Raw genomic sequence first — 14,909 nt, 5'->3', positions numbered from 1 at the left:
GCTCTAAACTGTGGCGCTTATAACTTGAGTGACACCCCACCTTTCGTACCTCCTTCACCACGACCAATGCGCAAATTCACATAGAGATGATATTTTAAAAGAAAAACGGAAAAAAAGGTTTCTTTTTAAATTAAGAGAACCTTTGTTCCCCACGATGCAAGATATGATTATTGCGTCTCTCTTACAGCAAATGACTCCACAAGGGGGCGCAAATTCCAAGTGACGTCACACAATGGGGGGGGGAATTGAAATGGTTTTCTAAATGAAGCAATGGCGCTCTGTGCTGCAGCACATAATGCATAAACTGCAATTGGTTATACATTGTGCAAATTGAGCTGTTGCTTGTGTTGATTATTATCTATTGCCGAAGAGGACCTGCTTTCTGCCGATGGGCAACAAACATTCCGGGATAAAGTACAAAATTTTCGTTTTTCTCTAAGAGCAGGGTGTCAAACTCATTTTTGTCGTGGGCCACATTGTAGTTAAAGTTTGCCTTGGAGGGCTGTTATGAATTCTGGGACACCATACAAATGTTTAAACACGAGAAAATCAAGAAATTCAAGAGAAAATCGACAGATAAAAGTGCTAGGGTGTGTATGTATATAATCCGGATCCAAACCAAAAGTTGTAAAAATAGATAAGTATAGCACATATAAGGGTAAAAGCATTAATTTTTATGCAGACTTCTCCTTTCTTTTCTGATTGATATAAAAATGATCTATTTATATATTAATACATAAGTTGGGGTGGGACTAGATAAGTTTTTTACTTCTTCCTACTCCTTTGAACATATAATTGTGTTGTATGGTGACTGTTTTTGTTTCCTTTTTTACTATTTTACTTTACTTTCTGTCAATTTATTACTGTATATGTTTTTATGTTCAATAAACAATAAACAAACAAATGTGACCTACTTTTTTTGTTTTATTTAATTTATTTTACAATACTTTTTTTGTGCTTTAAGTGCAATGTGCACTATCACAAAAATATATAGTATTAATAATACGCACACAGACACACACATCATTTAAAAATATTCCCCCTTCCATTTACCCCTACACACCTCACGGTCATTTTGGGACCAGTCCGCGGACTATCGGCGGACCGTGATCGACTCGTTGGGCACTCCTGCACTGGAGTAACCACCGAATAGTGAATGTGGTGTACACTTATACCCCCACTAGATGGTGCTATATTAAAGGTCCCACAGACACAGACTTTTGCTGTTAATGAGTTACCCCCAACAAATACAAATAAAAGTAACTGGGTTCAAAAAGGCTTACTGCTGAAAATCGTGCTCATATCGGAATCGTCTCCTATATTTAGTTGGACTGCATAGATTATTTGCAGTTCTGACTGGGTACCCCGTTTTAACCTCTTAATCAGAAAAGCAAGGACAGAAGACATTTGAGGGGGGAAAAAGGTTGGTTCTCTTCATATTGTTATGTTAGCCTCCTCCACAAGACATAATGAACTCGATGAGTGATATTTGCTCATTTTAAAGGTGTTGTTTTGGTATAGCATTCCATTCTAGTTTGGCCCTTTCTGCAATAAAACCCAAATTGATGTAATCTTCACTAAGATCTCTTTGAATGTTGCTGACTTTTTGTACTGCTGACTGCATGGGAAAAATCACGTTTTGGTCAGAGAATGACAGACTTTGTAAGTGTGGCAGAGCAATTGAAATCTGTACAGTATTTGTGTGTGTGCATTTGTTTTGAAATAAAATGATTGACTGAAATGACAAAACTGGATGATTACTTTGCATTTACTCTCTTTCAGAGGAAAGATCAACATTTGAGAGATAACAAAGTCAAGATCACAAGTAGGGTTATAAATGAGGTAACGGTAGCAGCTTCGGCAAAAACCAGGGGCTACACTGACAAAAGAGCCCAACTGTGAAAATGAGCCTGAACTCCAACCAAAACTCACAGATCCCAGGGGCCAAGAGAGTGGGTCCAGAGTCCACTTACAAAATGACTCATGGCGTTTCTCCACTGTTACTCTTCCTACTCCTGTTTTCTGTGTATGGATCATCTCATGGGTGCCTGCGGGATACCAACTCAGCCTACAGATTCACTGGGGCCGTGTGCCGTCTCACCTACCCTGCCGCTGTTGTGTGTGAGTATCTTAACAGTCTGTCGAAGCATTGGACTCATTAAAATGGTTATTTCTCTTTACTTGGTATCTGACACTGGCAATTCTGCCTTACCAATGTAATAATAATCAGTCTGGTTTGTCACACTCAGTTTAGAGAGGAAGTCGAGTCAAACTCCATTTTTTTACAATAATGTTTTATCCGCCCCCACTTCTCTAAACACAACATTCTGATTAATATTGCGTTTGTGGAATATGATTTAAGCAGCAAAATCCCCCATTTTTATCCATCAGAGGGGGCGGCCATTTTGCCACTTGCTGTCAACTGAAAATGACATCACAGTTGCTCAGGGCTCAGGTAACACCAATGGCGGATGCTGGTCTGTCAAGGAGGGGAAGCTCAATTTCGGCCTACATCATAAAATGTGTCCGTTTATTTATACGTGAATTCTACTCTCCGTTTCTTTTCAAGAAAATGATCTGCGACCCTGTCATACCAACAAGGCGTCTTTTCCTGGGTCTTAACTGTGGTGATACAGTATAAGTCAGTCTGCGAACACAAGCAACTACAATAAAACACACCAGAAATAAAAGATTAATTTGTCGCTCGTCGTTTTTAACAAAGAGACTGTCTGTCGCTAAAATGATTAGAATTCTCCAGGTCAACTCAGAACAGAATGAGAATTGAAAAATGCTCCCACGGATGCCGACACCAAAAGATCGGAGAATGGCTTATTTCGCTGTCAATCAAAAAGAGATTCAGCCTCAGACAGATCATCCAATCATCATGCAGAAAAGCTGAGCGTCCGGGCCAGCCCATAAATGCCCACTGTCCATAGACTCCCAGAGACGCTGAGCGTCCGATGGGCGGGACAAAACCAGCATTTATCCAATGACTTGTCTCGTTTCAATGCATTGGGACTACTCTTGAGACGAGCAGCTTCCGAGCTGCAGACGCTCAGCGTCCACACAGTTTAAAGCACAGTGAAGCTGCGGGAGTGAATGAGAAGAGGGTCGCGTCGTAACCAGTAATAAGAAGCTGATTCGGAACAAAATTTGAGCACGTTGTAGCGCAGATTTAGTCAATGACATGTACACTCAATTGTATGTACATGCATATGTTTGATCACTTATTTTTTGACATTTTAGGGGAAGCTGAGCAATTTGCAAGATCAGATGGAAGACCACGTGTCTTCCATCTGATCTTGTGTAATGTGTAATGTGTTTCAGTTCACGACGACATTAATCTCGTTTTTGCACAGTGAATGAGAAAACCACTAAAGTGATCGAGGCAGCGTTCCAATATGCTAGATATCCAGATGTTAAAGGAGAGAAGTCTATGCCCCTCTTGGGCAAAATCTCATATGGCCTTGAAAAGTGAGTCCATGCATAACATACACACAATTGGTAACGAAAAGGCTTTCAAGGCACGTTTGCACCTCTTCCTCCAGCATGGAGATTCACAACCTGACGATCGGTCAGAGCTCCTTTCAGCTTCTTCCCGGTGAAGGCATCGCCATGGAGATAAGCAACGTATCTGCAGTCTTCATTGGGACCCTCCATTACGAATATGGCAGTTGGCTGTGAGTTTGTCTAGAAAATCAAATGCACCAAATAAATGTGTTTATATCACTCCTCTGATAATGATTCAGTTTATTAGCTGCTGTTTGTATTTCTGATGTGGGCAAAATGTACTAGTCAAAAGAAAAAAGGAAACAATTAAACAGCACAATGGAACTCCAAGTGTTCCCTTTATATTTTTGAGTCATTTATGAAAGATTCTTTTGAAGAAATGCAGTTTAGAGAGCTAGCACACACACATTTGGGAGGCTGTTACTTCCCCACTCACCTGGTAAGTGCAAATGTAATCACATAGTTCTTAAAGCATACAAACATTTTTGTTGTTGTTTGTTTCATCTAGAGTCAACGTTGCTCAGTCAATTCATTTTGAGATTGAGTCACAGATTGACCTTGGGATCAACCCCAAACTCTGTAAGTATTTATCTAAAAGTCAGTTAACTTTATTTGATTCAAAAACAGCTTGATATGTGTGACGAAGCATCTCATCATTATTTTTCACATTTATATTGTTTGGCTTGTCTCAGATTGCGGTCAGGGGAAGGTAGCAGCAGACACATCATCCTGTCACTTGAACTTTGACAAACTGCGCTTGCACCTGCAGGGAGAAAGAGAGTGAGTTAGGCTACCCATTCTTTTCAAATAAATTCTCCTCATCGTCGGGCTGTCAGATGAAGACACTTTATTCACATTGAGTGCTTTGTGTGTGTGTGTGTCTGTGTGTGTGTGTGTGTGTGTGTGTGTGTGTGTGTGTGTGTGTGTGTGTGTGTGTGTGTGTGTGTGTGTTCAGACCAAACTGGCTCAAGAAGATCTTCACTGACTTCGTTACGTTGACGGTCAAGCTAGTCATCAAGGGACAGGTAAATCATCGTTTAATTGTGAGATGATCATCAAAATCAGAGCCACAATATTGTCTTCCGTTACAACAACAAAACAAAAAAAAACATTTTTCTTCCTATACAGATTTGTAAGGAGATCAACAAGGTGGCAAACATATTAGCTGACTTCATACAGGAGAGAGCAGGTGGGTTCACTTTAAGTACAGTACCTCATAAGGTACATCCCTTTTTCTGTACTTCTTCCAATTTAGCGGTTTCAATATTGTAAACTAGCGTCGACCTCACAGTGCAGAGGTACCGGGTTCAATTCCAGCTCCGGCCTTCCTGTGTGGAGTTTGCATGTTCTCCCCGGGCCTGCGTAGGTTTTCTTCGGGTACTCCGGTTTCCTCCCACATTCCAAAAACATGCATGGCAGGCTGATTGAACACTCTAAATTGTCCCGAGGCGTGAGTGTGGGCGTGGACGGTTGTTCGTCTCTGTGTGCCCTGCGATTGGTTGGCAACCGGTTCAGGGTGTCCCCCGCCTACTGCCCGAAGACAGCTGGGATAGGCTCCAGCACCCCCCGCGACCCTTGTGAGGATAAGCGGATCGGAAAATGAATGGCTGAATATTCTAAACTACAGTAACATTTTTCATGACATGAAAGAGAATGATAGACAATTAAGAAGTGACCTGAAGCTCATGTTGTCGTCACTTGTCAAGAGTTTGGAACCACAGGATCGTTAGGAAATGAGCTCACAGTTAGTCTTGCCCTCCTTTTTCGTTTTCTGCTCCTCTCTTCTCCTTTCTCTCACATTTTCCCCAATCTTGCTTCATTCGCTACACAATGATCGTTTAGCTGCTTTGTTGACCTGAATCCATCAGTTCATGCCGTGCGTTGTGTCTCGATGTGTTTTCAGAGCAGTTCCTCAGTGACGGAGACATCACTGTAGATATCGGTGTGACCACTGCTCCCACCGTCACTGCTCACTACATTGAATCATACCACAAGGTAGAAAGATCTGTACATTTATTGTACACGACCAGGTAAGTGAACTACCTAATTAAAACACACATTCATGTATTTTTTTAAAAACATACTAGTGCTTAAAAACGCATTCATAAAAGTGCAAGCTAGTGTAAAAGCAAATTACAATGTGTAACAGCAAACGAGTAAAACAGCAATGAATCCTCCAGCCGTCAGAAACAGGCGCCACATTCAGAGGCTTAGTTACTGTAGAAAAATGGTTGTTTTTATTTCCTCCCATTTTCCAGGGGCTCACAAAGTACAACAATACTTCCAGTGTCATTCGTGATTCCGTTTTCAATCCCAGTCAGCTGACTGAAAACCGGATGCTCTACTTTTGGATCTCAGGTCAGCATATTTTATCCAATCCAATAATCCACTAAAATACAGTGTGCGTACCTTGAAAAATGATCAAATATTACAAGACCAATTTCAGTTGTTGAGTTGTTGCTGAATTGTGGAAATGAACATTATAAGCCGTCGTGTTGAACAACAACAACAACAACAAAAAACGACCATTTTCTGTAAAAGAATTACTGCTATTACACTAAATGGGCATGGTTGTCAGGATACAGTATGAAACCTGACCGGACTTTATCTCTCAACAATGCATCCTCACTGCACTGCACTCCCTCGAGATGGTTTTCGGTTTTGTTTTTGTGAATTTAATGCTTCGCTGTTGTTACCCCTAGACCAGGTATTAAACCCGATGATGGCTGCTGCCCACCAAGATGGTCGCTTCCGCCTTAACATCACTGGAGCAGAGTTGATTGTAAACAAACAGCTCAGATGAATACTTATATTCACCATGATGTACCAAAATGATCCCAGAAATACAGTACATCAAATAATCTTGTGAATGTGATTTCAGGAACTTTTCAAGTTAAACGTCACGACAGCCATGCCTGATTTTTTAAGAAAGGTAATTTGGACAATGAAGTATATCGTTGCTCATTTAGATGAGCACTAGGATTTTTTTTTTTCATTCTGGAGATACTTACATATCACCTTTCTGTGTGTGTGTTTGTGTGTCAAGTGTCTTGTCGAAACAAGTCATCCAGAATTACGTGTGTGGAGTTCGTCTGTGCCCTACATCAACACCTCCACTTTCGGGACAACTGTCTGGGCCGAGGCCTCTGGCCAACTTTGGTGTGAAAGTCAAGAAACTCTCTTCTTTAAGACGGTAAGGATGTCAAACTTGGGTTAAAATCAACCAAATTTAAGCTAACATTCCAAAAACAAAGAAAAGTGAGGCAGTTCCCAATCAACGCATTTGCTGAATTAACATTTACCCATTTGAGCATTAAGAAAACTGTAAAAGTCTTTGCCCCCCTTCCTGATTATTTTTTGCGTATTCATTGCACCCTACGAATGGAGTGATGCGGCCAAAAACAACTGGAACGGACAATCGCAAACAAATTACAGTTGGCAACTCAAAGCTGCACACCTGGCGATTGACCCTCCCACACATGCTGCAATGCAAAAACTGCAGCCGGGAGAGAAAGACATTTTCAGGCTCCACAAACTGTATCCCGTAATGCCTGACTGGAGGGAGTCTGGAGGCTACCGGCTGGCCAAGCGAAATGCAGTTTTGACGCTCGCTGAGGCAAAAACTGGTGTGGGAAGAGTTTGGCAAGGCCATATACAAAGACTTGCGGTTGGCTTTAAAGATATTCTGTTCGGTGGGGAAAATACTCCTCAATTTCACTGACATGCCCTTCCACGAGGAAGCAACAAAGTCTATTAAATCAACCAAATAGAGTTTCACCTCTACAGGTATATAGTATTCTATTTCAAACAGAATCACTGTCATTCGAGCCATCAGAAGTTTGGTGGCTCTTGTTAATGCCACCCTAATTTTGGTTGCTCTGTTTGAGTCAATGGATGATTTTTTTCCCTTTTTTTAATAATGATCTCCAGGCGGCACGGTGTCAACTGGTTTGCGCGTTAGCCTCACAGTACAGAGGTGCAGGAATCGATCCCAGCTCCGGCCTCTCTGTGTGGAGTTTGCATGTTCTCCCGTGCCTGCATGGGTTTTACACGGGTACTCATTGTGCATGGCAGGTTAAAGAAACACTCTAAATTGTCCCTAGGTGTGAGTTTTGTCTCTGTGTGCCCTGCTATTGGCTGGCAACCAGTTCAGGGTGTCCCCCGCCTACTGCCCGAAGACAGCTGGGATAGGCTCCAGCAACCCCCCCCCCCCGCAACCCTCGTGAGGATAAAGCGGATCAGAAAGTGGATAGATGGATGGATGGATGGATGAAACGATTTCCACTGTATATTTTCGTGCTATCCATGATACAGCAGCCCAGGTTTCAGGTGAAAAGGTGCTCCCTCCGTTAAAAAGAGAGGACATCAGGCACAACCAGGGCTGCTTTATGAACGCACTCAAAACAACCTTGTCTTGACAGCATTTGACCCCATCTTACTCTTTTGCAATGTGGCTATACCTTTTGCTAATAAAAGTTTCATACCATGTTTTTTCACACTAATCTTTGTAATGCTTCAACTACAAAACTTTGACTTCATTTATTTCATTGTATTACTTCAGTACTAGTGCTATTTCAAACCCGTTTCATTGCAGCGTAGAGAAAGAGTTGCTACTCATTCAAACCACGATGCAGCTTTTCAACACGCCTTTAATTTACATCTCTAAAACACTGTTCGCGGAAGGACCCAAAGCGCAGAAACGAGTGGCAACAAGGCCATTGGGACAGTGGGCTATTTATTGACCGGGGGCTAGAAGCAAGCGGGCGTGCAGGGAACAAGGGCAAAAACAGTACAAAGAGCGTTTTGTTGACATTGACATTAAAAACAACCCCCCCCTAAAAAAAAAAAAAAAAAAAGTCTCTTCTTTGTTATTTGTAGAGTGCAAAAGTCCACGAGCCTCATTTGGGGTTGTTGCTCAACACAATGTCAGTGTATACGTGCAGTTTAGAACAACCTGAATAGTCTCCCCAATGAAAACGACGACTTTCTAAAATCTGTGGACATCTTTTTTTTAATCTTATTGGTATTCAAAATTAAGTATGACTTATTTGACCAGTCAAAAAAAGGAATCTAAAAACGGCCCATGATCTAACTCTCCATCCTGTTGCCGGCACACGAGAGCTGTGTCATCTGCAAAATTAATAGAGTGCGTGAGCGTGAAGTTGTGCTTTAAATAAATGATAAAGGCAATAAAACAGCTCACTAAAATGGAAATTCACTGGCAAAAATGTCCGCCGGAATTTTAGGAGGCATGGTATTAAAAGGAGATGAAAAGTCCACAAATTGAGTCTTGGCATGACTCTTTGACTTCTCAAGGTGAGATTGCACACTAATGTCCAAATCGCATCATCCACCTTCTTGGGGACTTGATAAGCAAAATGCGGGGGGTTCCTTAAAATGTTCGGTTTGGAACACAATGTACTTCTTAACAGGCGCTTAAAGTCAATGGATGTCACCCACCACACCGATGACGACGCCATGATAGTGTCCCTGTGCGAGACAAGTAGTTTTTTTCTCTGATTAATGTGCTTGTTTTTTGAGTGTGTTTTTTTGTGCAGTTCATCACCGCAGATGTCACGGTCTCTTATGTCAACAAACACGTCTCACTGCATGGCAAATCTTTACAGTAAGACCTTTCTCACTCACTTTTATAATCAGCCGATCTCTGTTTCATGCATTCTAACTGTGTCTCACTGGATTGATGGTAATTTATCGCACCTCCGTGGTGATGAGGAAACAAAAAGCGGGTTGCACTTTCTATTAGCCACTGTCTTGCCCCAAATGCATGAGAAAATTCTAGATTTGTGCATTGTGTCTGGAAATGATCGTTTCTACTGTTTCGAGTTGTACCGAGGTTGAGTTAGTACAGGGCAGCAGTAGCCCAGTCTTAAAGAACTTTACTTAGTAACCAAAGGCTGCATTTTGAATCTAGTACCCACCTCGTATGCTCGATACAAATAAGTACTAATTAATTTCATCCTACAGGGCTGATGTACTACGTGCTGAATTGTACCAATCTCCTCTGGTAAGTGGACTGCTCTGATGTCATCCTAACCGCTCACAACGACTGGTGTCATTTTTGTTCTCTAGTACCCCTTTCCCACTGCCGCAAAATTACGGGTGAACACGCTTTTTTGGGCAGTGGGAAAGGAGTGTCGATCCATGCCGATCCGTGTCCACCAGCACGCCATCGGAGGCGGGTTGTGATCACTTCAGCTCGCCTCAGCTTGCAGTGTGAAAGCCTAATACGGGACTTTCGGTAATGACGTGTGACAGAGGGCGGAACATGATCTGTCATAACATCGCGCGCCGTCGGCCTCGTATATAGCAGTCTCCCACAACAAAGCTAGGAGATCGCCCTTGAAGCTGTTGTCTCAGTAGTAGCAAAGAGTTGATCCTCCGCTGCTTTTCGACCGTTTTGAGGACGGGAAAAAGCATGATAAAAGAAAGAACACTCGCTTCCATGTTGCTTTGTTTCCCACCAAGAAATCTGTCGCACTATCAAGTACGCAATCACAGCGTGGTGACGTAACCAGACGCAAAGTGGTGGTGGTGGGGGCGGAGGTGCAGAATTGCCTTCTGTTGGTCAATGGGAAAGGAACAGTATGCCAATTTGTTGCGTGTCGCCACGGATCACTACTACCTGCTAATTTCAGTGGGAAAGGGGTATAGGGGATGCCTTCGCACATTTTCCCCCACCTTTTTAAACAGTGTCTCCTTGAAAGTCTTTGGCATTCTTTGGTCAAAGTGAACAAACGATGAAATAAAAGTACAACACAACACCTCCACTTCTAACAGTCTGGTTGAAACCGGTTGCCATTGAGGGTCGGTTATGTCCTGTGCAAATGATGGTGGTGATGCGTCGCTGCGACTGCGCGCACGGTTCGTTGCTCTCATGCAACCCGGAGTCTGAGGAGAAAGGCAAGTCTCCGTAAAGACAGTAAAAGTATTTGGGATCGGATCGTCACTCGTAGAAAGCAGCGCTTCATCACTATGCTGCCAAATTGCATTTGTCAGTTAGCATGCGGATCCGCCTGTCTGATGCATGCAGCCGACACACAAATACGTTCACTGTGCAGCAACAACTCCGTCAGGGATTGACGTTTTTGCAGGCTATCAAGCAAACGCCGCTAGCACAATTTACGCAATGCTAATCAGTGCAAACAATGCAGCTCAGCTTTTGGCTTTGACACATATATCCATCCATCCATCCATTTTCTGATCTGCTTTATCTTCACAAGGGTCGCTGGGGGGTGCTGGAGCCTATCTCAGCCGTCTTCAGGCATTAGGCGGGGGGACACCCTGAACCGGTTGCCAGCCAATCGCAGGGCACACAGAGACGAACAACCATCCACGCTCCCACTCACACCAAGGGACAATTTAGAGTGTTCAATCAGCATGTTTGTGTTTGGAATGTGGGAGAAAACCCACACAGGCCCAGGGAGAACATGCCACACCGGTAGGCCGGAGCTGGAATTGAACCCGGTACCTCTGCACTGTGAGGTCGATGCACTAAACACTAGACCACCGGGCCGCCCTTGACGCGTATAGTCATGGAAAACGTTTTTTTCCACTTTCTCGTTCATTTCAAATGGTTGCTGAAACTCAAGATAATGACGACAACCAAAATAACTCATAAATGTTTAATTTTACAGCTGATGTCTAGCCATGTGCCGTGGTTTTCTGGATAAACCAGAATCACTTCGTACATCAATAGCAATGCCATTGTGGTGCCCAAAACAGTGGTTTCAGGCATACTGTCTTTTCTTTTCTGATTCAAAGGTGTATCAGGTGGGAGCAGGCATGAACATGAAAAAGAAAGAAATTAAAGTGGTCCAAATGGTTTTATTTGTCCATGACTGTGTAAAAATGGCAGTTGATTTTGTCCAGCAAAGCTTCTACGTCATTGGTGGGGGAAATCAGCATGTGGTTCAGTCGGTAGATTTGTAGAAGTAGAACATTCGGCAAGCCTCCTCGCTGCCCATCTTCAAAACCCGCCTCAAAACTCACTTGTATTCTTTGGCATTCGACTCAGCATGACTTAGATTTGTTCTTGGTTTTGCTGTTTGGTGCTTTCTACCGTCTTTATTACCGATTTGTTTTACTGTTTGTTGTATATGTTAAATTGCTCCATGTACCGCACTTTGTATGCAGCGATGGCTGTTTGAAAGTGCTCTATAAATACAGTTGAGTTGAGTTGAGTTGACTAGATACAAAATTCAAAATGGCTCGCTTCAACAAAGCATAACTGGGTGGAACTCCAGAGACCCAATCATTTGTGTTCAAGCAATCACACTGTCACTTTTACAGAACATGTCACCGTTAATGGACTGCAGTGTACTCACCAACATTATAGTTCAAAACAAAGTTGTTTGTGTTTTTAGAGAAAAAAACAAAACGAAACTGTGGAACTTCTGCAGTTCACTGTTGCGCCTTTTAGTCCTATCCACAGATGGCTCTCATTACGTGCTCTTGATTTAAAATGCTACATTCATTCCAATCATTTTGCCACTATTTCATATTTTGACATACCGTATATGGCTGTCAACGGCAGTGAATAAGTATTCATATATGAAACACTGGGAAATGTCCTCTTGAGGCACAAACATTTACATTCTGAGCAATTATGGAAAATCATACACTGAACTCAAAGTGCGTTTTGATTGACTGATTTCTCTTTTTAGGGAGCTCAAGCACAACTGGATTTCATACAAGAAGCTTTGATGAAGATCGGCATCCCCAAGGTACTTTCTGGTAAGAACATTTTATACAGTTACAATAAGAATGTGTTTTGGTCTTGTTGGGGGAAGAGCGGCCTCCTCTTCACCGCGTCTTCGTTGAATTTCGGACGAGGAGAATGTTGGTTCTTCTAATAAAGGCTGGAATCGATTAACAGTTTCTTCAAAGCTTTTAATAACAGAATATTCTGGGCACCGGCAAATTATAGACAATGGCTGCGGGTCACGAGTGCGAAGCAGGAAGAGATTCACATCATTTTTATACCATCAGAAGGGCGGTACCGAGACACAAGGTGTGATATCATAACTTTCGTTTCTCCTAAACCGATTCTTAGCTTGGCGCATTCCAAAGTTTGTGCGACTTCAGCAGGGAGTATTCCAATTCCAGGTGATGATTGTTACAAGGACACCAAGCTACACTGCGGGCATGGGAAAGTTATACAGCATGACTAAATATGAGCATAGTACAGACTGAATAAGAGCAGAATACAGACTTCAGTCTCGATAATATGAAGTTACGCATGGTCATAGCCGGGCAGAATTCCGTCTCACCACACATTTACTGATTCAATGCATGATACACTCTGCGGTATTCGTCTAAAGTAGTACATCTCCAGTGATTTGAGATGTGAGTGCGCTGTGTACCACCCTCTTTTCATGGCAAGATACACTGTCATCATTCTATGAAAATACTGCCAAAAAAAAAAAAAAAGTGAAAACCCTAATGTGAACCAAAAACATTTCATGTGTGACTTTTCTGTAAAAGCAACATTTTATTTTAAATGATTGAGTTGAATGAACTGCGGTACTCTTCTCCGTTTGTTGTTCCAGTACTTGAAACCGAGATAACCAGGCTGTTGGACAAACAGGGATTATACTTATTTGACATCTACACCCCAGAAGTGCTTCCTCTGGATGTAAGTGTCACTTGAACACTTTTTTTGTCATCTGCCCATTTGTTCTCATGTCTTACACTCAGTGTTATTCCCTTTCGCTCAGGGATTTGTGATCATACAGATGGACTTTGGTTTTCCTCATCACCTCCTTGTTGACTTCCTCAAGATGACACTTCAGCAAACAGGCGGTCTGCAACAATAAAGCCTCGAGGCACTTTCTCCCTAACCCCCATTTCACAAGTAACTGGGTAATTTATATGCAGTATTGTTCATTTTTTGGGTGCGAGGTTGTTATTATAATTCCCCCAAAAATCTTTAATTAAGCAATGTAAGAAATATCAAGAAGTTTTGAAATGAGCTAAATTCAATCAGAATGACCTGAAGATGGACATGCACAGGAGATAAATCTGGCAGGTGTGGAGTACTTTTGCCACCTACTTGAAAAGACCGAATGCTGTTTTTTTTTTTTTTTTTTTTTGGAGGTAGACTACTTTAATAATTTCAAATTTACATGTAGTCTATGGTGTTTCAGTTCAGTTGCACAGGAAAAGAAATACCGGTACATATTTCCCAAGGAGGCCTGATTCCTTGAATATCTGTAATAAACTGCTGCAGATGTTTTATCAATCTGTTGTTTCCAGTGTGTTTTTTTTTTTTTTTTTTTCTGGCGCCGGTATTCTGAGTTGCATTCAAAAGAAGGATGCTTGTATTAGGCTATATGCAGGTGGGCTTGATCTGGAACCCGCAGTGGCCGACAGAAAGAGGGTAGGCAGGTAAGAAGGACTTCAAGTGGTTCTGAAGGTGTATTTACACCTTAAATATTTTCAGTGCTTTCCTTACAGCAATACTCAGTATTTTTATTTATTTATTTTAAATAAACAGTCTTTATTCTGATTTGATACTTTTGTCATGTAAGCTCTAGTTGCTGCTAGAATTATTTAATTGAAAAGGGTGAATGTCTTCAGCGTAGTCATTGCACATTAATTCCATGCATCAATTTTCTGTACATCTTTAGGATTATGCGGGGCTGGGATCATATTTTAGCTGACTGGATTTGTTGTCAGTCAAGTCAATTGCAGCAAAAATAAAACAACAATTCAGGGTGTTAACAAAACGTAACATGCATTTTTCTGAAATGGGAGGAAGCCGGAGTACCCACGGAACACAGGGGAAGGCCTGAATGGGAAGTGAAATCAAGAAGCTCAATCCTGTGAGGCATACTTGGTATCCACTGTTGTGCTGTGCTGCCTGTTCCATGAATTTTAAAAGATGAATACACAATGAATAATATGTTTAATACATATTGTGCGATTTGATTTACACAATAAACCCGAAAACAAACAAATAAATAAATAAAACAGACGTTTTCTCTTTCTATTCTTACTCTTGTTGACACAGTCGCGGGACATCAAAAAGTGATCAACCTCCCGGTGGTATCATCTCAGTTCTACTATTTGTGCACTCTTGCCAATGTCAGTGGAACCTGTCAGCCTTTCCGCAAATTGCCATCTGACAGTAGCCCACCAGGTAGCGCTGTTTTCTCAATTTTAATACGTAAAGTATCATGTGTAAAGAAGTGAGCGATGATCAGGAATGGTCGTCTCATGGCATCGTGGTGGCCGAGTGGTTAGCGTGTCTTCTATAATGAGATCTTAACATCTGAAAGCTCTCAATCGAACTCATAAAGATCAAAAGAGATAGTGTCTCTGGTTTGGCACTTAGTTACTTTTTTGGCTTTCATTTTGTAATTTGTAATTTTGTTTCA

At 41.9% G+C, this 14,909-nt stretch overlaps 1 protein-coding gene across 1 annotated transcript; it reads left to right on the top strand.

Moving 5' to 3' along the window:
• Positions 1–1,269: 1,269 nt before the first annotated feature.
• On the top strand, positions 1,270–13,771 carry cetp (cholesteryl ester transfer protein, plasma). Its single transcript, XM_019878136.1, has 18 exons — positions 1,270–1,423; positions 1,783–2,121; positions 3,360–3,474; positions 3,549–3,680; positions 4,019–4,089; positions 4,203–4,290; positions 4,466–4,535; positions 4,639–4,699; positions 5,414–5,505; positions 5,769–5,868; positions 6,213–6,292; positions 6,392–6,442; positions 6,557–6,703; positions 9,069–9,136; positions 9,496–9,535; positions 12,195–12,264; positions 13,080–13,165; positions 13,248–13,771. Exons 2-18 carry the CDS (start codon positions 1,905–1,907, stop codon positions 13,344–13,346), a joined length of 1,587 nt encoding a protein of 528 aa, XP_019733695.1. The 5' UTR covers positions 1,270–1,423; positions 1,783–1,904; the 3' UTR covers positions 13,347–13,771.
• Positions 13,772–14,909: the final 1,138 nt, after the last annotated feature.

Source organism: Hippocampus comes, unplaced genomic scaffold (genome assembly GCF_001891065.2).
Source record: "Hippocampus comes isolate QL1 unplaced genomic scaffold, H_comes_QL1_v1.1 scaffold37, whole genome shotgun sequence".
NCBI classification, from domain to species: Eukaryota; Metazoa; Chordata; class Actinopteri; order Syngnathiformes; family Syngnathidae; genus Hippocampus; species Hippocampus comes.
This window is presented reverse-complemented; position numbering and strand designations above follow the sequence as displayed.

Coding starts and splice junctions, on each gene's coding strand:
- cetp (XM_019878136.1), top strand. CDS start 1,905: ATGAGCCTGAACTCCAACCAAAACTCACAGATCCCAGGGGCCAAGAGA. Junction 4,536..4,638: donor AGCTAGTCATCAAGGGACAG/GTAAATCATCGT, acceptor CTTCCTATACAG/ATTTGTAAGGAGATCAACAA. Junction 4,700..5,413: donor CTTCATACAGGAGAGAGCAG/GTGGGTTCACTT, acceptor ATGTGTTTTCAG/AGCAGTTCCTCAGTGACGGA.